The 23506-nt window shown below is 46.2% G+C and overlaps 1 protein-coding gene across 3 annotated transcripts in view; it reads left to right on the top strand.

The window, feature by feature from the left end:
• DPYSL2 (dihydropyrimidinase like 2) overlaps window positions 1-23199 on the top strand; it is a 98698-nt gene extending 75499 nt beyond the window's left edge. For all 3 annotated transcript variants that reach the window (XM_066593506.1, XM_066593507.1, XM_066593508.1), the window contains exons 5-14: window positions 1861-1922; window positions 5023-5103; window positions 9377-9445; window positions 12504-12624; window positions 14440-14596; window positions 15943-16084; window positions 17439-17609; window positions 17692-17871; window positions 19852-20017; window positions 22130-23199. In XM_066593506.1, the coding sequence (XP_066449603.1) occupies window positions 1861-1922; window positions 5023-5103; window positions 9377-9445; window positions 12504-12624; window positions 14440-14596; window positions 15943-16084; window positions 17439-17609; window positions 17692-17871; window positions 19852-20017; window positions 22130-22221 (1241 nt within the window). In that variant the 3' untranslated portion in view covers window positions 22222-23199. The remainder of the gene's footprint in view (window positions 1-1860; window positions 1923-5022; window positions 5104-9376; window positions 9446-12503; window positions 12625-14439; window positions 14597-15942; window positions 16085-17438; window positions 17610-17691; window positions 17872-19851; window positions 20018-22129) is intronic.
• Window positions 23200-23506: the final 307 nt, after the last annotated feature.

The raw sequence follows: 23506 nt of genomic DNA, 5'->3' as shown, positions 1-23506 counted from the left end.
TGGGGAGACTAATAGGGCCATCCATTCTCCTCTGGGAGTTTGAGCATGGATGGCCCTATAAGCCTCCTCACACCTCCCTAAGGTCACTCTCACAGACAGCGTTGGTAAAACACCACTCTTCAAATACCGCATTTTACAGCCATTTTGATCGTCGTTTTCGAACGTAGGTTACAGTGTTTGACAGCGCTCGAAATCGCGACATTTGGTCTGTGAGGACCCATTGAAATTAGTGGGGGCGTTGTACCACAGTTAGCGCAGCATTCGGGATGCCACGCTAGTCGCGGAAAAAAAACATCCTGTGAAAGGCCTCATGTCTACGGGCGGGTCGGGTTCTGTGGGCGCACGCGGATCCCGGAATTCAAACCCCGCCCATGGACATTAGGCCTAAGAGTGGCCTAAGGACAGACGATACCCTTTCTGACCCGCATCTATAGGCCTCTCAGTGCTGCACACTGCCACGGAAAAGTAGGCCAGCACCACACTTTTATAAGAGCTGCCATGTGTGCACACAGCCTTATACTGCTGAGGTAAAATGAAAGCCGCGCTGTGATTGGTTGCTATGGGCAACAAAGGCAGCTCTCCTAAAAGTGCGTTGCTGGCCTACTTTTCCGTGGCCATCTTTGTACAGGGTGGTATACAGGATTAGAAAAAGTGTGTGCCAACCCCAGTGCCAATTCAGTTAGGATGCCTGTACACGGGCGTAGCGATCTCCTGCGGCAGATCTCCACCGGGGAAGCCGCCGCCTAGGAGCAGGAGACATTTGACGGTTCTCCGCACTGAGCCTTTCTGACAGATAGGCTTACATCGGCAAATCGCAGCATGCTACAATTTGAATCCTGCAAGCGGAGAACCGCTATGATCCTCCGCTCGTGGACGCCGCGGCGGCGCTTTTCATAGCAACACTATGGAAAGCTTCCGACAGCGTGATTCGACAGCGATTTATCGCTGAAGGAATCTCACCCGTGGACATGCAGGCTTTGCATTTTTCACCTAGTAGTCGTGCCTAGGGTCGCATTTTTTTAAAGCCATCTAACAGTAAAACTGTTGGTTGCCCATAGCAACCAATCAGAGTTTAGCTTTCATTTCTGAAACTGCTGAGGTAAAATGAAAGCTGCTCTGTGATTGGTTGCTATGGGCAACAGCAACAGATTTTTATTTAGACTGACGAGTGCAGTGCCAGCCTGCTTTTCTTTGGCCCACCCTGTGTAAGACACACAGTAGGGTGTTAGTATACGATGCTGCCGACCTTTTGTGTGACGCGGTTTGCATTCTCAGACCGTATGATCGCTGGCACTTAAAAGGGGTCATCCTAAGATTGACGCTTATCACCTATCCATAGGATTGGTGATACGTTTGACCGGTGAGGGTCTCATCACTGAGATCTCCAACGATTTTGTGAACAGGGGGTCTCCGGTCCCCCTCTACTCCTCACTGTGGGCTCACAGACCCCCCCCCCCCCCCCCCAAGGAGACTCAATGGAGCATTCAATCTATTCCAATGCTTGTACTCTGCTAATTCCATCAGCCCTATTGAAATACATGGAGACGTGCCACGCATGTGCGACCGCCGCTCCGCATCGCTGTAAGTGGATGCAGCAGTGAGGCGAAGAGGGGGATACGAGACTCCCGTTCTCAGGATCGGTGGGGGTCTCAGCAGTGACACCACCGCTCATCAGTCTTTTTATCACTTATAGGTGATAATAGTCAATCTTGGGAATACCCCTCTCCGCTGGCATCCAGACCTGGGGTACATTTGTCGAGTGCCTTACGAATTCTCGCGTCAGCGGTCTGTTACCCGCTTCTTGCAGGATATTAGCATCTTCCATATGACTGTATATTAATCCCGGTTCACTTTCTGCAGGTGTGAACTCCTTCCTGGTGTACATGGCGTACAAGGATCAGTACCAGCTCACAGACTCCCAGGTAACGTGGTGCCCGTGTTATGTAGTCGCAGCAGTCCTGGTTCTTGCTCCATGCGCTGTCAGCTCTCCACGCCTGGGTGTGGAATAAGAATGAGCTGGCTCCTGCCAAGAGTCCAGGCCACCTCACATAGCAGGCATTCCTATGACACCGCCTGCACGCCGACCTCTGGCGGCCTCTTCTCTAACTTGTTTACTGATTCTTTCCACTGCTGTTTGTCTTGACATCTTAGAAAAATACGTCTTGCACCTTGTTCCAGAAACAGTGCCCCTCGTGGATTGTGCGTGGTACTGCAGCTCAGCCACATTCACTTCTCTATTAATTCACATTCACCATGGGCTCATAGGACTGTGGGCGCTGAGTCTGGCAGGTGCTTTTTGTACTTGTCTGCCTCACTGTTCCTTCTGTCCTTACCCGTTAGGCCATGTTTAAATCCGTTCGGAGGTTCCGTCGCAGATTCGGCACAAAATGCCGAGAGCAAGACTGTTTTATCCTGTGATGGCTGAATGGAGATCAAATGGAAACCATTAAAGTCAATGCGGTGCGTTTGGCGCCGCTCGGACAGATCAGTTTGGCCGCGGGATTTCCCTTTCTTGCTCCTATAATGAAGCAGGAAACCGTAACCCCTGAACGCAGAGGCGAACATAGCTGGAGATGGTAACGAGACGATAGTAATGTGCTGGGGAAATTCACATACCCATTAGCGGAGAGAAGGGGATTCTGATTCGAGTTACGGCAAAGTGAAGAAAATAAAACACTCCATGAACCGCCGAATCTACAGATTGGCGCATCAGAGGAATCATCTGCTCATCTCCACTACTAATGTTCTTCCTCTTATTAGTAACCAGTCGGGCGGATTATTTTTTCAAGTGCAGGAAAATTAAAGTAGTGATCCGCATTTATCAAAACTGCCTAGGACGGCGGTGTCAAGCCCTATTTCACGGAGAGCCACATCAGCCTTTAAAGGGCCGATTGCAAGACTGTACAGTGGGGCCTCGTTCACATGAACATGTAAGTGCGGCGTATTAGGCACGCAATTTTTGCACGCTTAACACGCAGTGAATAGAACCTGTTGATTTCAACGCTATGCGTTTGCATGACAAAATATGCTACATAACCTATATCACACACCGCAATAGGCCATTAAAGAGAATAATTTTGCGACCAATCAAAAGGCATTTACGCCCTGTGTGGCCTCAATAGTAACAGTGACCCCCACAGTGGCCTCATTAGTAATATTGTCCCCCACAGTGGCCTCATTAGTAATAGTGTCCCCCACAGTGGCCTCAGTAGTAATAGCGACCCCCCCACAGTGGCCTCAGTAGTAATAGTGACACCCACAGTGCCCCCCCCCCACCCCCCACAATGGCCCCAGTAGTAATAGTGTCCCCCACAGTGGCCTCAGTAGTAATAGTGCCTCCCCCCACAGTGGCTTCAGTATTCAGTGGCTTCAATAACCCAGCAGTAGCTCTCAGTAGTAATATTAGCCCCACAGTAGCCTCAGTAATAATATTAACCCTTAAAGGGGTTGTCCCGCGCCGAAACGGGGTTTTTTTTTTTCAACTCCCCCCCCCCCCCCCCCCGTTCGGCGCGAGACAACCCCGATGCAGGGAAGTAAAGAAAGTTTACCGGAGCGCTTACCTTAATCCCCGCGCTCCGGTGACTTCAATACTTACCGCTGAAGATGGCCGCCGGGATCCTCTGTCTTCGTGGACCGCAGCTCTTCTGTGCGGTCCACTGCCGATTCCAGCCTCCTGATTGGCTGGAATCGGCACGTGACGGGGCGGAGCTACACGGAGCCGCTCTCTGGCACGAGCGGCTCCATAGAAGACTGCTGAAGACCCGGACTGCGCAAGCGCGGCTAATTTGGCCATCGGAGGCCAAAAATTAGTCGGCACCATGGAGACGAGGACGCTAGCAACGGAGCAGGTAAGTAAAAAACTTTTTATAACTTCTGTATGGCTCATAATTAATGCACAATGTATATTACAAAGTGCATTATTATGGCCATACAGAAGTGTATAGACCCACTTGCTGCCTCGGGACAACCCCTTTAAGGAATAATAGCCCCACAGTAGCCTGAGTAGTAATATTAACCCCCTCAGTATTATTAACCCCACAGTAATCCCAGTAGTCATATTAACCCCAGTAGTAATATTAACCCCACAGTAGCCCCAGTAATAATAGCCCCCCCCCCCCCCCCCCCCAACCCATATACTTACCTCCTTCTTGTAGCCAGCGCCACTCCTCCTCTTCTCAGTGCTGATCCCGGCTGTACAATGACGGCAGTGTGAGAGCCCAGACCGTTTCCTCCCTTCTCCTCTCCTGTGTAACTAAGGAGAAGAGGTCAGGGGAGGAGGATCCCAGGTGCACACACTGATGTCAGAGTGTGTGATTAGCGTCTGGGGAGCTGCGGCACCCCAGCTGGTAGTCCTTAGGCCCCCTGTCCACGGCAGTGATTTCGCAGGCGGTAAACCACTGGCGAATCACGCCGGCCGACGTTTCTATAGCATTGCTATGGAAAGCGCCGGCCCCTGTCCACGAGCGGAGAATCATTGCGATTCTCCGTTCGCGACGGGCAATTCGCAGCTCAAGTTTTACCAGTTTTTTTTATTGTAAAACTTATTGACTCGGCTTATACTCGGGTCGGCTAATACTCGAGTATATGCAGTATCTTGTTTTTCGTTGTTCAGCACTAAATATCTGTAATATAAATCTATGATGTTGTGAGATCTTACACTTCATTCCCATGGACGGAGCGGGTTTTACGCCGTGGGAATCCCCGCGAGGACAAACAAAAAAGTCCCTGCTGGCGATTGCGGAAAAATGCGCTTTTTACTGTGTTTTTCTGCGCTCTCCATTACTATATTATTGGAGACCTCATGCTGCAGAAAAACGCGATAAAATGGAACATGCCATGTTTTTTTTCCTGTGGCGTAAATGCGCGCCAGAATCCTGCATGTTCAATAAAACCTAATACCGTAGCTGCGTTATTCGGTTGCGGGAAACACGGCATAAATCCATCCGTGGGCATTGGCCCTTACAGATATTTTTCCTCTAGTTATTTTATATCTACCTGATTGTTATTTTGCATTCTCCTCAGATCTACGAGGTGTTCAGCGTGATCCGGGATATTGGCGCGATCGGGCAAGTACATGCTGAGAACGGTGATGTCATAGCTGAGGTAAGGTAACTTTGAGAACAGTTACAGTAACATTTCATGATTGAAAAAGCGCCACAATTGTTTATGGCTGTATCTGGTATTGCAGCTCATTCCAAATGTATGTTTTTTTTGTTTTTTTTTGTCAGGCTGGTGACACCTAAACGTATTAAGGCCATATTTATGCATCTGTAATATGGATGGGTATCCCAGCCTGACCGTGGGTATCTTCACACAAGCTGTGAGCCTCATGGATTTCTTCGTTGTTTGGAATGTCCATTGCAGAAGGGCCGCGGGCCGGACGGCTTCTATTGAAGTCAATGGAAGCCGTCCGCACGGAATCCGCTCAAAAATGGAGCATGATTTTTCCTCCGCAAGCGGAAACCGCAATTGGTGTGCAGTAAGAATCACTTTTCCATAGGGTGCTATGGACGGTATTTGCTGCAGAACTCTGGGGCGGTCAGCAATGTTAATCCACCCGTGTGCAGGCGGCCCTAATTCCCTATTTCATTGCGGTCCTCCCGGCAGGCGGTTTCTCTCTGATGGAGTGCAGAGGGCCCGGGCTTGTCATAAATTAATGCTGCGTTTAGACGGAAAGATTATCATTCAGAAATGAACGAGCTTCAAACTAGCAGGACTGGACGATTATAAGCGTTCAATATAAAAGCGCGCCAATGATTGAATCGTGCGGCTCTCATCTGTCATTCAGTTTCAACCAGCATTGAAATCCTCGCCGTGCGGCTTAAGCACTGATCATTCGGTGATTCTCAACAATGCTGCACAGGCGCAGACGAGCTGGTGATGGCGTCATATGAGAATTGGGCATGTCTCCGTATGTGTAAAAGGAGCAGAACAGCGGCCAATGTGCTTGTACATGGTCGCCACTTCTGGACAGGACTATCTGCAAGCTGAACATAAATTTAGGTACTTAAGTAATATGCAGTAGAGAATTGTATTTCTTCATCTGTTCAACGATTGTTACTTTGTCCATGTGGTAATGCATTTTGTGCCCATGTGGGCATTTTTTCTGTGGGTATTCACGGCCCTGCACTTCTTTCTATGGGCATTTTTGCTCTAGTATTGTTCTGGCCAGCATCACTTCTATCGGAAAGCAGTATCAACAGTGACATCTAGTGGTTGAAATGAGGTACTGCTCGTTAATATTTATAGGAAAGCTACTGTCATCAGTTATGATTCTTCTGTAAGATACCAGGGAGTAGATGACTGGAAGCTGGAAAATACAGACGTCCTATTTATGACATTAGATGAACCACAGTATATAAAATTCCCTACTACCATTTTCTTAAAGGTTTTTTTTTTCACGAAAAATACTATTGAGGACCTGTCCTCAGGATAGGTCATCCTAGTTAATTAGCCAAGGCCTGCTGGTCGGGACCCCGGCTGATCAGCTGATTGGGGGCTCACTGACAGCGCCGGTAAACACTTGGATCAGAGCAGAAGCCGCAGCTCCAACCCCTGTGTTGTGGCTGCCACTTATAACTGCAGCACACATTGCAGGTGCCGCTCCCACTGATTTCAGTTACAAGCGCTGGCTACTACATGGGTCACAATAGCTGCCTCCTCTCTGACTCCTGTGTATTGCAGCGCTGGCAGCGTGCACCTGACCAACTTTTGATGATCTGTCATGACGATAGGTCATCAATAGTATTTTCGTGGACATAAGGAGGTTTTCTAGGACTGCTATATTAATGACCTATCTCAGAATAAGTCATCAATATCTGATTGGTGGGGACGTGCTGCTCTTGACCCTAATCGGTCAGCTATCTGACGTGGCATTGGTTTGTGTGAGCGCCACTATCACTTCACTGTATAACAGCCACAGCGCTGTACATTTAATAGTGGCTGTGCCTGGTATTGCTGTTCAGACCAATTCATTGGAATAACACTGTGCTGCGCTCAAGCCATGTGAGCGATGAACGTGACACTACAGGTCTGAGAGAAGGCTGCACACGTTGTAAAATCAGCTGATTGCTGGGGATGATAAGGGGCAGACCCCACACCGATCAGACACTAATGACCTATCCTGAGGTTTACTCTGTCTCCCACAACAGTCTCAGGAGCATGGAGGAGATAGCAGGATATGGGCCGTTACATAAGGAAAGTTGGACTGGGTAGTTGGAAGGGACCTCCAGGGTCATCGGGTCCAACCCCCTGCTCAGAGCAGGATTCACTAAATCATCCCAGACAAATCTCTGTCCAGCCTTTGTTTGAACACTTCCATTGAAGGAGAACTCACCACCTCCCGTGGCAACCTGTTCCATTCATTCATCACCCTCACTGTCTAATATCTAATCTGTGTCTCCTCCCTTTCAGTTTCATCCCATTGCTTCTGGTCTTTCCTTGTGCAAATGAGAATAGGGCTGATCCCTCTGCACTGTGACAACCCTTCAGATATTTGTAGACCGCTATTAAGTCTCCTCTCAGCCTTCTCTTCTGCAAGCTAAACATTCTCAGATCCTTTAACCGTTCCTCATAGGACATGATTTGCAGACCGCTCACCATCTTGGTAACTCTTCTCTGACAAAATGGAGCAAGTTCAATGTCTTTTTTTAAAGTGGGGTGCCCAGAACTGGACACAGTATTCCAGATGAGGTCAGACTAAGGAAGAGTAGAGGGGGATAATGACCTCACGTGATCTAGACTCTATGCTTCTCTTAATACATTGCAGAATTGTGTTTGCCTTTTGACTGCTGCATCACATTGTTGACTCATGTTCAGTCTATGATCTATTAGTATACCCAAGTCTTTTTCACATGTGCTGCTGCTTAGCCCAATTCCTCCCATTCTGTATGTGCTTTTTTTTTTTTTCTTGCCCAGATGTAAGACTTTGCATTTCTCTTTGCTACATACCATTCTGTTAGTCGCTGCCCACTGTGCAAGCTTTTCTAGATTGAATACTCTCTCTCTTCGCTACTGTTAATTATCCCTTCTAGCTTTGCGTCATTGACAAATTTGATCAGTTTCCCTCAATTTCCTCCTCCAGATCATTTATAAAAACAACACTGGGCCCTGGACAGAGCCTTGTGGTACCCCACTTGATACATTCTCCCCCTTGGATGTGCAGCCATTTATAACCACTCTTTGAGTACGATCACTCAGCCAGTACTGAATCCACCTAACAGTTGCCTTGTCAATCCTATATTTGGTCATTTTTTCAATAAGTATGGAATGAGATACTTTTGTCGAATACTTTACTAAAGTCAAGATAAACTATATCCACCGCAATTCCCTGATCAACCCAGTCGGTGATTCTGTCATAGAAGGAAATTAGATTCATCTGGCATGACTTGTTTGTTACAAGCCCATGCTGGCTCTGGTTAATTACTCCATTCTCATCCAAGTACTTGCATACATGATGTTTAACAATTGACTTCCAGCGAGCTACATGTTTCTGACCAAACCGTCCTTCACACACTCCATGCAGTGGCATGAGGCCCGACGTCCTGTAGCGGGTCCTCTGCTCACAGCCCAGCATCACGCAGCTCGGTTGACGTTCACCAGAAACCACCAGAATTGGCAGGTCCGCCATTGGCGCTCAGTTCTCTTCACAGATTAAAGCAAGTTCACAGTGCGCATGTGTGACGGATGTGAAAAAGGCTGGAGACGATCGAGATCTGATGTTTGATTTAAAGGGACTTCCTGGAACTTTCAATAAAAAAGGTTAAATGGCCATAAAATAAAGACAAATTAAATACTCCCCTGTCCAGCGCTACAGCCCCAATGCCCGCCCTGTGGAACCCGGAAGAGCAGTGGGCAGTCACGTAACCGCTCAGCCACTCACAGGCTTTAATGCCGTTCAACCTATTTTTTTTTGAGCGGTGTACTTGTGAATAAAGAGAGCAGAAATGCCTTACTTTGCCCGGGACGCGCACATCACCACGATGTGATACTCGAGTCGTCTTTTCTCAACCTCGTCTTCTTTTTAATAACATATAGTGATATCGTAACAGGGAAGCCTTTCCCTATTTCATACGTATGTAAATACATTATACGGTGTTTGATTGGTGACGCTACTGCTTTCATTTGCAGTGAAGTTTTGGGAAGCCATGGGTGTCTGAAGATACAAATGTAGCAGAGCTGAGTTTGTCACCTCAGCAGCAGTGGTATTATTATATGTAGTTTTCCGTAGGACTGATAATGACTTGGCGTTGGCAGACTCGCCTCTGCTACATCCATTCATCTTGCTGTGTAAGTCTGTGTAGGTCTGCTGTGTAAGTCTGTGTAGGTCTGCTGTGTAAGTCTGTGTAGGTCTAAACTCATTTTATTCTTCTTCCAGGAACAACTGCGGATCTTAGAACAAGGAATCACCGGCCCGGAGGGACACGTCTTGAGCCGGCCAGAAGAAGTACGTTGATTTTTAGCTTTTTTTAAGACGTTAATAGATTTCTTATATCAATGCAGTTACACAAACCTCCCAAGTTCGTATCTCTTTGCCTGTGCAATACCTCTTCAAGTGGTTGTCAAGTGGCACCCAGACTATAAGCGGATCACGGGGTGTCTTGATACATGTTTTCCAATGGGTTCCTTCACATTAGCGATGTTTTGTAGGCTGCTACATTGTGAGAAAAAAAATCTTGGCATGCTGAATATTGACGTGATTTGCGATGTTTTTTAGCCCATGTCTGCCTATGGAGCATTCCTTTGTGTTGCATCACATCGCATGAAATCGCAGTTCAGGACGGATGACTCCCCACAGCGCAGAAGAAAGAACATATGACCTGCAATGAAGCTGGTCACATGTTCTTTCTTCCGGCGCTGCAGAGAGACATCCGTCCTGAAGTGCAACCGTGTGACTGAGCCCTAACAGTAGGAAATCCTACTGTTTCCCATAAAATAAGGGGAAAAGCCCCAAAACAATAGATTATCTAACAAACGCTGTCCGCTCCGCTGCACTTCTTCTCCCGAAGCACTGGCACACTTGCTTGCAGTCTTCAGCTGCTGCTTCCTGGTCCAGGGTTTCATAAATCCTGCCTCCAGAAAGCGCTGGCCATTGCATTGAATGGCTGTGATTGGTTTATTGAGCGCTGCCCTGATTGGATGAACTCAAGAACCAATCAGAGCCATGTGCTTCCTGGAGATGGTATTTTTGAACCCCTTAACCAGGATGCGGCAGCGTACCCTGCGTATCTGTCATTTATCTTCTTTTTCTGTAGTGCGGATGACTGCAGTAAGCCGCCATCAGACAAGCGCAGTACAGATTTTATTTTCATATGTTTCTCTTTCCTACGCCATCGCTAGGCAATGACACAGGTACCTGCGACCTATCTGCAATGTCAATTGTGGATGGGCCATGGGTGGAACGACTTCCATTGCCTTTAAAGGAAGCCGTCCTTGCGCACACCGCACAAGAATAGAGCATGCTGTGATTTTTTTTTTCCTCCACTCGCGGAAACGGCAATTAATTTCCGCTCGTGTGCAGGAAGAAGCGCCTTTCATAGCATGTTACGATTGGTATTTGTTGCAGATCCACAGTGCACAATGCAAATCCAGTCGTGTGCAGGCGGCCTTACTGTCCGAGGGCTTGTTTTTTGTGGGACGACTTGTATTTTCCCGTAGTACTATTTAATCTACCTTATTAAAGGGGTTGTCCCGCGGCAGCAAGTGGGTCTATACACTTCTGTATGGCCATATTAATGCACTTTGTAATGTACATTGTGCATTAATTATGAGCCATACAGAAGTTATAAAAAGTTTTATACTTACCTGCTCCGTTGCTAGCGTCCTCGTTCCCATGGAGCCGACTAATTTTCGCCCTCCGATGGCCAAATTAGCCGCGCTTGCGCAGTCCAGGTCTTCTCCTGTTCTCTATGGGGCTCCGTGTAGCTCCGTGTAGCTCCGCCCCGTCACGTGCCGATTCCAGCCAATCAGGAGGCTGGAATCGGCAATGGACCGCACAGAAGAGCTGCGGTCCACGGAGGAAGAGGATCCCGGCGGCCATCTTCACCGGTAAGTATAGAAGTCACCGGAGCGCGGGGATTAAGGTAAGCGCTCCGGTAAGCTTTCTTTAGGTCCCTGCATCGGGGTTGTCTCGCGCCGAACGGGGGGGGGGGGGGGGGGGGTTGAAAAAAAAAAAAAACCGTTTCGGCGCGGGACAACCCCTTTAAGTACTGAAAAACTTTTTAAAAATATCTTAAATGTAGTGAAATGGAAAAAAAATGCAATTCTGCCATCTGAGGGGGTCTTCTCTTCACAGCATACATATTACATAAACATAACTTTTTCTGTGGGGCGGTACGATTACAGCGCTGCCAAATTTATATAGTTTTACTTTTGCTGTCTTAAAATATAAAATTTTTTGGAAGAAAATAACATTATTTTCTGCCGCCATCGTCTGACGCCATAACTTTTTATCTCTCCGTCAACCTAGTTGTGTGAGGGCTCATTTTTTGTGAGACGTCCTGTAGTTCCTATTTGGAGTTAATGTGACTTTTTGATCGCTTCTTATTTTTTCTTGGAGATGGAGTGACCAAAAAAGCGCAATTCTGATGATGTGCTTTTTTTCACTGTGTGATAAATAATGTTTCTTTCTTTACTATTATTATTAGTTCGGGAAAAGGTTTTTTTAAGCTTCTACCCCCTTTTATTTTTCCAATAATTAATAAAACGTTTTCTTACTTATCTTTACTTTTTTTAGTCCCGATAGGGTAGTTGAACTTGAGATGGTTTGATCACTCCTGCAGTGTAATGTAATACCACAGTATTAGGGTGCGTTCACACGAGCGCATAAACGGCGCGTTTTTGCGCCCAATCGTATATACGTGACCATCTGAGGCGTTGGTTTTGAATGTATTCGTTCGCACGGGCGTAAAAACGGCAACCCGAAAAAAAACCGGAACATACGCGACTGAAATACGCGCCAACGCATATTCGATGGCCGAAAAGATAGTTTGCAAAGTAGGAACAAACAATAATACGCTTTCTAGCTCTGGTCATGATCGCCAAAAAACGTTCTTTCCGGCGATTATACGCTGCACACGTGCGAACGTAAATACGCCTATGCTCGTGTGAACGCACCCTTACATTACACCACGTTTTGACAGTCTATGAAGGTGTGCCACAGGCAAGCCTTCATAGACATTTATTCATATGATCTCATTGCAGGGGTGCTGTTTGGGACCCCCAAACAAGGATTGGGGCAACAGCTGCAATCAGTCAGCACTGATCGCATTTGTTTTGGGCGACTGTCTGCTATGACATACCGCTTACACCCACTTTGCATGGAGGGGGATTGCCCAGCTATCCTGCTGCACATAAACCTGCACACCCAAGATGTAACCGTACGCCCTGTGGTGTTGGGAGGTTAATCCATGAGCAGCAATGTCCAGAAATGATGGTTGAGTGACTATGGCATATTGATTCTCTAAGTACCGGTTGTCTATCTGATCTCTCTCATCCCCATATAGGTGGAAGCAGAAGCCGTCAATCGTTCCATCACCATCGCAAACCAGACCAACTGTCCCCTCTACGTCACCAAAGTGATGAGCAAAAGCTCCGCTGAGGTCATCGCACAGTCCAGGAAAAAAGGTGCGTTCGCCATATATGTCTAAGAGTGTGTATATAAGGAAAGGGATGCGTTACTTGGAGTCATACACGCCAATCAGCCGGAACACTGAAACCATAACGGATGAAGTGAGTGCCACTGATTATTTGGTGACGATGGCGCCTGATGGAGGGGATATCTTAGGCAAGAAGTGATCCCTCAGTTCTTGAAATTGTTGTGTTGGAAGCAGGAAAAATTGGGCAATTGCAAGGATCTGAGCGACTCTGACAAGGACCAAAACAGGATGACTAGGTCAGAGTTTCTCTAAAATGTCTGGTCTTCTGGGGTGCTCTTGGTAGGACGTGGCTAGGACTTACCAAAGGCGATGCAAGGAAGGACATGCAGTCACAGGATCATGGTCATTGATGCACATGGGGAGTAAAGGCTTGTCCGTCTGGTCTTATCCAAGTTGATGGTAAAAATGTGTCCGATCGTAAAATGAGTCCGGGCATTGCTGTGTATGGACCTGTGGGGTCGCAGACCAGAGTGCCCATATACAACCCCTTCCACTGTTGAAAGTTCCTACTATGAACACACGAGCATCAGAACTGGTCTGAAGAAACACATCTTTTACACCATGTGATCAACCTGGTGCCATCTCTTACCCGGGGAAAAGTGGGCACCAGGTTGCACTATGGAAAGAAGTCGGCATAGGCAGTGTAATGCTCTGGACAATGCTCTGCTGGGCACTTGCGTCCTGGCATCATGTGGAAGTGTCCTGTACCACCTAGTGCAGACAGGTCTCATGGCAGCAGTGTTTCCTAATGGCAGTGCCCTCTTTCAGCAGGATAATGCCCCCGGCCGCACTGCAGACATCACTCAGGAATGGATTAGAAACAATGTCATGATTTGTCCTCCAAATTCCCCAGATCTCAGTCTGATCGATCATCTGTGGGATGTGCTGGCTAACAAGTCCGATCCATGGAGGCAACTCACAACATGACTTTAATGATGTGCTGGTTCCATCTGTCTTGGTTCCAGGTATCATTGGACTCCTTCAGAGGTCTTGTAGAGTCCTGGGCTCAATGGACTAGAGCTGTTTGGCTATATAGGAGGATGAGCACAGTATTAGACAGGTGGTTTTGATGTTATGGCTGATCAGTGTAGTTACATAGACACAGGTCCATCATGTTCATCCCTTTTCGATCGATTGCACAGCAATTGCCAGATTAATTATAACACTCAATGCCATTCCATAAACATCTAACCGGTTTGGATTTTTAGGTGTGGGCTTGCCATGCCCTACCTGAACCTTAGAGGGCCAATTGAGGCAAAGCACCAGCTTTATTCAATATCAGTCATTGCTAAGTACATTGGGGCATATTTACTTACACCAGTGTTTTATATGCTAGCCTAAGTACAGTACGTGTTAGTGTAAGGGAGACAAACGTATTAAGAGATATACATATGCCCCATAGTTTATAGATTTCCTCTGACTTCTCTGGAGCTTTGCTGAGATGGACAGACATTACTGAAGGTGGTAGAGCTGGTTCTCATTGAAGAAATCAGGTGGGTGCATGGAGTCTTACAGGTAATGCTCCATGGGAAAAATATGCAAATGAACTTTCCTCCAGACAGAAGAAAACTGTCTCTCTACAGGGCAGTTACCTATAGGTGGCACTAGAGAGACAGTTGTCTTCCTTTTGGATGAGAGCTAATTTTCATACATTTTGGAAGCATGAGAGGTTTGAGGTCATGGACCATCACTTATGTCACAAGATCACATGACATGACAAAGCCAGGTACATGAGTCTGAGATTTGGCTAAAGAAGTAACATTTTTCTTTTCTTTGCTGGCAGGTGCTGTGGTCTATGGAGAACCTATTACTGCAAGTTTGGGCACTGACGGATCTCACTACTGGAGCAAAAACTGGGCAAAAGCCGCAGCTTTTGTCACATCTCCTCCTCTGAGCCCCGACCCTAGTACTCCTGATTTTCTCAACTCTCTGCTCGCCTGGTAAGCGCTGCGATAACAGTGTGCTTTGTTTGGTAGACATTGATGTGATATTGAATGAGTTATCCACAGTGGTCTCCCATAGTCCTAGTTGGGAGGGCATGTGTTATATGTATTTTAGATTTGGTTTAGGGATGGCTCCACTATTCAATATATGTTTATAGATAGATAGTAGAGATGAGCGAATATATTCGTTTCGAGTAATTACTCGATCGAGCACCGTGATTTTCGAGTACTTCCATACTCGGGTGAAAAGATTCGGGGGGGGGGGGGGAGGTGTGGCGGAGCGGGGGTTAGCAGCGGGGAACAGGGGAGAGCCCTCTCTCTCTCCCTCTCCCCCCCCCCACTCACCCACGGCGCCCCCCGAATCTTTTCGCCCGAGTACGGAAGTACTCGAAAATTGCGGCGCTCGGGCGAAAAAGGGGCGTGGCCGAGCAGGTTCGCTCATCTCTAATAGCTAGACATTTAGGCAGTCCCTTTGTGGTTTAATAGAGACTTCTCTGACTGCCAAAATTCACACCGTTTCCCAAAACACTGCATGCTGTGTGTATACTAGAGACCGCTCTGACATTGCTAATCTCTATCACAACTGTGTTCAATGCACAATCAGTATAGTAGTGCACTGGATAACACAGCAGCGCAGCATACTAGCACAGCAGCTCATATGCTATATGGATATGCAGAGATCTCTCTGATATTTCCAGCTTATGTCACAACTGTGATTAAGACATAATTAGCATACCAATGTACTGTATCTTAAATTTTGTCTGCTTCTTATAGCACCTCTATCAACTAACACCCTGTGCGTCCCAGTATTGGCTGTTTGCAGTTATATCGTTTGCTTGAGGACAGCATTCTGTGTGAATATGATAATGGATATAAATGACGGCCCTTTCAGCTTCCCTAGGAAACTTATAATCGGGCTGCTTGCAGAGCACCTCTATTAACTCACACTTTTGCATCATACCCTTTTAGCTTTCCTAGCTAACATGTACTTAGTTCCTCTATGGACATACTCTAGCTCTAGTTCAGCCACCTACTCCTTTATGTTAAGGTGTCTTTGTCCTTTTTTGAGCGCATATATGGTAATAAAGTATACCATTTATTATTTTGTGTTTGGGAGGGTGTAACCATTAGGCTGTTCTATTGCCTCTGGTAATGTTCTTGGTAATTGTTTGTTTAGGTATACCCTATGGCTGCCTCCATTCCTTACAATCTGTCTCGCATAGTGTGACTGATGTTAATGGGGGTCCTACTACTCAGACGTACATCTACTCTTTATCATTAAGGGGTATCGATAAAATGGGTCATTGACTTTGGGTAGCTAATGTATGTTCTGCATTTTCCAGTGGTGACCTGCAGGTTTGTGGGAGCGCACACTGCACTTTTAACACTGCTCAGAAAGCTGTCGGAAAAGACAATTTTACACTAATTCCAGAGGGGACCAATGGAACAGAGGAGAGGATGAGCATCGTGTGGGACCGAGCTGTGGTGAGTATAGAGTCGGAGAGTTTGATGGGTTGCATGCTGTCAAAATAGTGTAACAGATAAAAGCAGAAGGTATAGAACAGGAGATATAACAAGATATCGCTCCAGTAAAAGTGGGCATTGGCACAAAGACTCAACCAAAATAAAACTTAAAGGGGTATTCCCACCTGATGACTCATATCTGAGGAAGTAACTCAAGTTAAGGGTTATGGCCACCACTGCCATCCAGCAGGGATGGGCGCGCTTGTGCCGTTCATCCTCTAGAACGCAAATGCTAGAGCAAGCACAGTAGCTTCCTACTCAGTTATCTCTCATAGAATCCTAGAATGGTAGAGTTGGAAGGGACCTCCAGGGTCATCGGGTCCAACCCCCTGCTCAGTGCAGGATCACTAAATCATCCCAGACAGATGTCTGTCCAGCCTTTGTTTGAACACCTTCCATTGAAGGAGAACTCACCACCTCCCGTGGTAACCTGTTCCACTCATTCATCACCCTCACTGTCAGAAAGTTTTTTATAATATCTAATCTGTGTTTCCTCCCGTTCAGTTTCATCCCACGTTTTCTCGAGTTCTGTTAAGGTCTATACGACAACTTCACAACATGTGCAGTCCGCTCTGGAGCTCTGTAGATCTCAATATCGCTGAAGGCATCCGCAGTATGCATGTTCAGGCCAGCGGTACGATGAGATTAATATAGCGGCGCTGCCCTGAAATGTCAATCATGCCTGTAGTTCTGCCCACAGAGTGAGGAGAGTGGAAGCCTGAAGTTATTGCAAACCCTAGGAAAACTGTTAAATAAGGGAGATGGGAATACCCCTTTAAAAATCATTTGTCTTAATGCCCTAAAAATGTTTACTTAAAGAGATGTAAGTTAAAAATATGAAAACAGTTTTTTAATATCTTGTTTCCATGCTGAGATATGATCACTTAAATTTGCAGGCCCAAAGCCTGAGGCTGCACTACTGAGAAGTTATGACCACAGAATTCCTTCTGACTTCTGTTATGTGCAGAGTTGTCCTGAAGACCTTGTGTAGGTGTAACTCATCACTGAGTATTATAATACATAGGTTTTGTTAGATTTGTTTTGGATTCACACCAGGTTTCCATAACACGTGACTTGACAGACTCTCAGTAGTGCAGCCTCGGTTTTGGGCCTGTAACTTTAAGCAAGTGTATCTCTGGATAGAAGTAAGGTATTAAAAATCCGTTTTCACCTATTATGTGCTCTAAGGGGTTTTTGTTTATAATTTTTTTTCTTGTAAGTCTGGAGTGAGGTTGCAGTTGGGTCTTGCTGGGGTGTGTGTTATTAGTATGTTACTAAGCTAAAGTGCTATTGGGTGGGCTTGATCTCATTCTAGGTCTCTGGGAAAATGGATGAAAACCAGTTTGTTGCTGTCACCAGTACCAATGCTGCCAAAATCTTCAACTTGTACCCTAGAAAAGGCCGCATCGCAGTTGGATCTGATGCTGATTTGGTGATCTGGGACCCAGATAGCGTAAAGACAATCTCAGCCAAAACTCACAACAGTGTAAGTTTTTCTGGTTTCTGGTCAGTGGATGTGAGCGCTTGTAGTGTTCCCCACCTTTGACTTCCACCACGTCTAATTGCAGTCTGTAGAGTACAATATCTTTGAAGGAATGGAGTGCCGTGGAAGTCCTCTAGTGGTGATCAGCCAAGGAAAGATTGTTCTCGAAGACGGCACTCTCCATGCCACTGAGGGATCTGGACGGTACATTCCCAGAAAGCCATTCCCAGACTATGTCTACAAGAGGATCAAGGCCCGAAGCAGGGTGAGCCTTTTAACCCTTTCCCATGTACGGCACATGTTGGGTATCTGTGTATGGAGCAGGTTTGGGAGCCAAACCTGCTACATACACTACGGGTGTCGGCCATAAGTGACAGCTGACATCCGCAGGCAACAGCTGCAATCAGCATTCACGCTGATCATGGCTGTTAACATTTTAAATGCCGCTGTCAATTCAGACAACAGTATTTAAATGTTCAGAGCTCCTAAACAGCCCTTCTGCAATGTGATCAGGGGATGTTCTGCTCGGTTGTCATGGTCCCCAGGTCTGCCATGAATGATTGCCTGTCAGAGTGCAGTATACTCCATGAGCAATCAAATTATCACACGTTCAAGTCCTCTATGGGGGCTGCAAAAAATATATATATAAAAACAAGTTAAAAAAAATCATTAAATCTAAAGAAAATAAAAAGGTAATGAAAGTTGAAAAATGGGTATTCACACCGGCCGATATATGGGGCGGGAGCAGTGCTCTGAGCTCCCGCCCCCCCCCTCTGCCTCCTCTCCACCCCCTCTCTGCACTATTTGCAATGAGAGGAGGTGGGGTGGGGGCGGGGCTAAGTTCCAGGAATTAGCCCCCCCCCCGCCTCTCCGCATTGAAAATAGTTCAGGGGGGTGGAGAGGAGGCAGAGAGGGGGCAGGAGCTCAGAGCACTGCTCCCGGATCTTCCAGCCTCCTCCCCCTGCAGAGAGGGATGCTATACATTGGCCGGCGTGAAAACCCAGCCAATATACGGTTGTCTGAATGCACCCTTACTGCGCAAATGAGCCCTCATACAACCCAATCAGCAAAAAATAAGGGAGGCAAAAGATGTTGACAGAAAGCAAATTCCTTTTAATGGTATTTTATGTTTTTGGAGTTTTACATTAAAAACCAAAACTATATAAATTTAAAATCACCAGAATCGTTTTAACCCACAGAATAAAGATAGCATCATTTTTACTACATCTTGAATGTCATAAAAGCGAAAGCCTGACCAAAGTTGCGCAGTTGCATTTTGCACTTGGGAATTTTTTTTACATTTTCCAGTGCATTATATGGTACGTTGAATGGTACCATTTGAAAATACAACTCGTCCCGCAATAAACGATCCCTTATGCAGCTAACTGGGAACATTAAAAAGTTTTATGGTATTTTGGAAGTGGAGAGGGGAAAAAAAGAAATGAAAAAGGGCTGCAACATGAAGGGTTTAATAATTAACCCCTTGGCAACAGCTCATATAAATGTATGTTGTATGTGCATGGGTTTTGCATGGAGCGGGCTTGGGAGCCGAGCGCACTCTGTACACGGTGGGTGTCGGCTATCTTTGACAGCTGACACCCGCCTGCAACAACCAGGCTCAGCAGCATTTAAATGTCCCTCTGATCATTTAAATGTCCTGAAGCAGCTCAGATAATTCCCTTGAAAGGGTAGAGCTGCAGTGTAAGACCTGTTTTGACAGGGATTCCCAGGATTAACATCCCCATCAATCAAACATCAATGGTGTAGCATTTGGCAATTAATTAAAATTCCTGAAAAAACACTTTAACTAGCATAGAATAAGAAATGAGAACAGAAGAAGGTCCATATAGAGTCAGAAGGGGCAGGAGAGGTCTCTGATTGACTAATTGAGGTGACCGGATTTTCATCTTTGTCCCTGAAGAATAAAGTAGGCGCGGTGGGCAGGATGGCGGGTTCTTTTTGTATCTTTCTAACGGTCGAGGCTAGCACTGAATAGTGTTTGGCATTCGGTGATGACCAGCATTAGATTGGTCTCCATTAATAGATGACATTTTGGTAACTTCTAGGATGACTTCCTGGCAGAGTAAAATCACAGGTCTAGCTTTATGAGGTTCTAGAGTCAACTCTTCTATAGAAGGTCTAGGAAGGCCACCCGGAGGACAAGGTGGATAGCTTGTAGGATGAGCTGGGAAATGTGTTTAGACAGCTATATCTTGCATTAAATGTTGTCATGATGTCTCTCCAGCTTGCTGAGCTGCGAGGAGTTCCTCGTGGACTGTATGATGGACCTGTCTGTGAAGTCTCTGTGACTCCAAAAGCTGTAACACCTGCCTCGTCTGCCAAGACATCACCTGCCAAACAACCAGCGCAGCCCATAAGGAACCTACACCAGTCTGGGTTCAGCCTGTCAGGTGAGCTCTTAAAGGGTATGGAAACCTTTGCAATGCATTTCTTTTGTCGTTCATTTGCCTCAAACTAAAGCAACTTTTCAAGTAGTCTTCATTAAAAATGTCCTGCCATTTTCCTGTTGTAGAGTCTGTGCAACTCCTATATGTGCCCGGCTGTCCCGCTGCTTCCGACACAGATCCAATAGCACACTGCTTCTGACTTTGTCAGTTCTCTATGCTTTTCCTCTTTCCCTTCTCTGTGTTAGGCCTCATGTCCACTGGCGGATTTTTGCTGCAGCATCAAGAGTGGGCATTCTGCTCCGGGTTCCACAGCAATGACCCTCCATAGCACGCTATGGAAAAATGATTTTTTTATGCACACGAGCGGAAACCAATTGCGGTTTCCGCTCGCAGATGAAAAATCGCAGCACGCTATCTTCAATGTAAGCTGTACACAGAAAAGCAGGAGTTTAAAAAAACAACTGTACTGCGCGTGTGCGCCAGCGCGCTGTCCGGCACTACCGCACACATCCGCAGTACAGAAAAAAGAAGACACAGACCGGTACACAGGGTCGCCAGCCGCGGGCCCGGGGGGATTCCGTGCGGGATTCCCCATACGAAATCTGTGTGTGCTTGTGGACATGAGGCCTTAGAGAAAGCAGCAAGAAAGGAAGGACAACAGATAATGAAGAGGGAGGGAGGCATCCGAGTCTTCAGGCAGGGCAGATCACACAGATCCTACTTCTGTATCTGAGAGAATATATGGAAGAAAGCATACACACAGCAGACTCTGCAGGGGAAGGGAGGAGGACATCATACACTCCTTAATATGAATGTCTGTCAGCACTTTAAAGAGTAGGTCCTTTAACAGCTGTAGAAGGAGAAAACAATCACATATTACTGGGGAGGACACATCCACATGAGAAGAGTCTGATACTTAGGAGCAGGGTGAAAAATGCATATCAGGAGGCATAAAAATGCAGTTTGGGGCATTCCTAACCAGGATGTGTAGAAGTTCTTGTTTCTATCTGGTCTCATGGAAGCCCCTAGACTGCACCATTAGACAAACAGGCACCTCGTACTGACCATCCCATATCCCAAAGCACTGAAATCAATACCCAACTCTACAAAACTACTTCCATCAATGATATGCTGCTGAACGACCTAGACACTGAGACCTTGTAGAGTCTATTGGGAATGGAGCAACTGGGAATCGAAAGGATTGAAAATTTTCTACTTTCTCTGGGACGTCTTTCTTGATCTTCCTTGACATTTGTTCTCTAGGTCTACAATATTGATGGCCAATCTCTAGAACAGGTTAACAATATCCGATTGGTGGCGGGTCCATGGCTGAGCATTTTTGCTGATCAGCTGATGGAAGGGGCCACATAGTTCCAGACACAACTCCGTATTTTACATAGTGCCTGTGCCTGGTATTGCATCTAAGTCTCTTTCACTTGAATGGGACAGAGTTGCAGTGAGCTGTTATACCAGCCCCAGCCACTGGAGAATTACAGAGCTGTGTCTGGAGCGCAGCGGGCTGTTTTTTGCAGACTCTATCTCTGAGTTGTCAGTTTTCCTTGAGCTGGTGGGTGTAGACAAGCTGCTGTGATGTCTCCCATACATAGCACATGGAGAAGAGAAGATCTTGCTCTTCAGTTTATAACAGCAGGGTGCAATTACATGGGCGAGTTCGGTCCGAGAAACTAGAACTGATAACACACTTGCAAACCTGCGATTTATATGTGAGTGTGATGCGTTTTGAGAGAAAATCGCATTGCACTCGCATCGCTGCATTTGCTATTTTCACGCAAGTGGAAAAACTTTATTTGCCCATTATGAACACAAAAAAATCACTTTGCACTCGCGTGAAGCTCACATTTACACGTGAGTGGGGTGCAATTTTTTTATTTTTTCTGCTCCCATTGAGAGTATATGCTGCAATTTTTCTCTCGCAGCACTGCTCCCTTCTTCTCCCTACCCCATAGACTTCTATGGGAAACATGTAACTTGATTCCTCAGTGAGCTGATGCTTTCCTCCAGATGGATTGAGGATGAATGAGGCAGACTTTTTCCTCATCTGCAAATAGGAAGCACAATTAGTGTCTAATATCTCATCTTCTTCTCTTCTTGCAGGAGCCCAGGTTGATGACAACGTTCCCCGTCGCACTACTCAGCGCATTGTGGCGCCTCCCGGTGGCCGTGCCAACATTACCAGCCTAGGCTAGACCCAAACTAATTCTCCTGCCCCAGGATTCCGTTCCTTTTTCCAAGATGAATTATTTCCAAAAGATTTACTGATTCCTGGCTTTTTTTTTTTGTTGTAAATCTTGGGGGCAGTGACTTTTCTAGGAGCAGATACCAACAGTCTAGGAGACACAGAGTGTAACATGGCTCATACACACCTATATATATATGTATGTATATGTGCCTCCGTACATATACTCGTATGTAAATGATGCCGGCAGTGTGTTCATTGCAGGTGTCAGTTGGTATGTTTGCATGTGTGTGGGCATAATTGGGTTGAATTAGAGAGCCCCACAAGACCTGTCCTTCCTAGTGACCATTCACCCCCCCTCTCTAACTCGACACCCTTTCCGGTCGTTCTTTTGTACTTAAGTGAAAGGTCGCCTTATAGAAAACATCTAGGTCTTGCTACATTCAAGTTATGGATTTAGGATTATACATCTCTATGAGAAACTATATCAGTGCTTACAAAGAAGACGTTCTGTTCCTTTACATGATCTACTAAACAATCACGTAAATACAATTCGCTTACGGTAGCTCAATTATTTTTTAAATTGACTTGATCAGGAATGTAGTCAAGGTACTTCCATTACTTCATCCTTTACTTATCAAGACTAAAGACCTTAACGCAAGACTAAGGATCAATGACATCAAAGACCTCCTGCCGAGAACGCCAAATGTTGCCATTCATGTGGGTGTAGGGTGTTGAGGGGGATCCCCGGTGCTGACATTGCAGGGTAGATGTTCCATTCAACCAGTTTTTAACCCATTGTGGGATTTGTGGTTGTGTTTCCGAGTGCAGGAGATGTTGTGCTTATGCTAATAAATGTGTCTAGAATGAAAATGTGCTCTCTCCGATGTCTTAAATAGCAAAGAGATAAGTCTTGTGTCTTTTTCCCTGTAAACACTGTGTTCTTATTTCTTATCACAGGATCCACTAATAAAATGTTGTGCTTTCATCAATGCTTCCGGCATGTTACTCCTGACCTGTGGTATTAAACACGTACATGATTGGAAACCACTGCTTCAAGATGCCATCCCCTGCTCTTATGCCCTAAGGCTGGGGGCGGAAATGCTGCGGAATTTCCGTGTGGAGCCTCCGCATGGAAATTCCGCATGCATTTTTGAAAAAAAGAGACTAAGCAGCTAAGTGAACCACATTTGCAAAAATCTCGTTCACATACTGCAGACAAGCCACGCGGAAACGGACATGCGGCGGGGAATTCAAAACTGCGACATACCAATTTTGGCGCTGTTTCTGCTGCG

This window comes from Eleutherodactylus coqui, chromosome 2 (assembly GCF_035609145.1).
Source record: "Eleutherodactylus coqui strain aEleCoq1 chromosome 2, aEleCoq1.hap1, whole genome shotgun sequence".
Lineage (NCBI taxonomy): Eukaryota > Metazoa > Chordata > Amphibia > Anura > Eleutherodactylidae > Eleutherodactylus > Eleutherodactylus coqui.
This window is presented reverse-complemented; position numbering and strand designations above follow the sequence as displayed.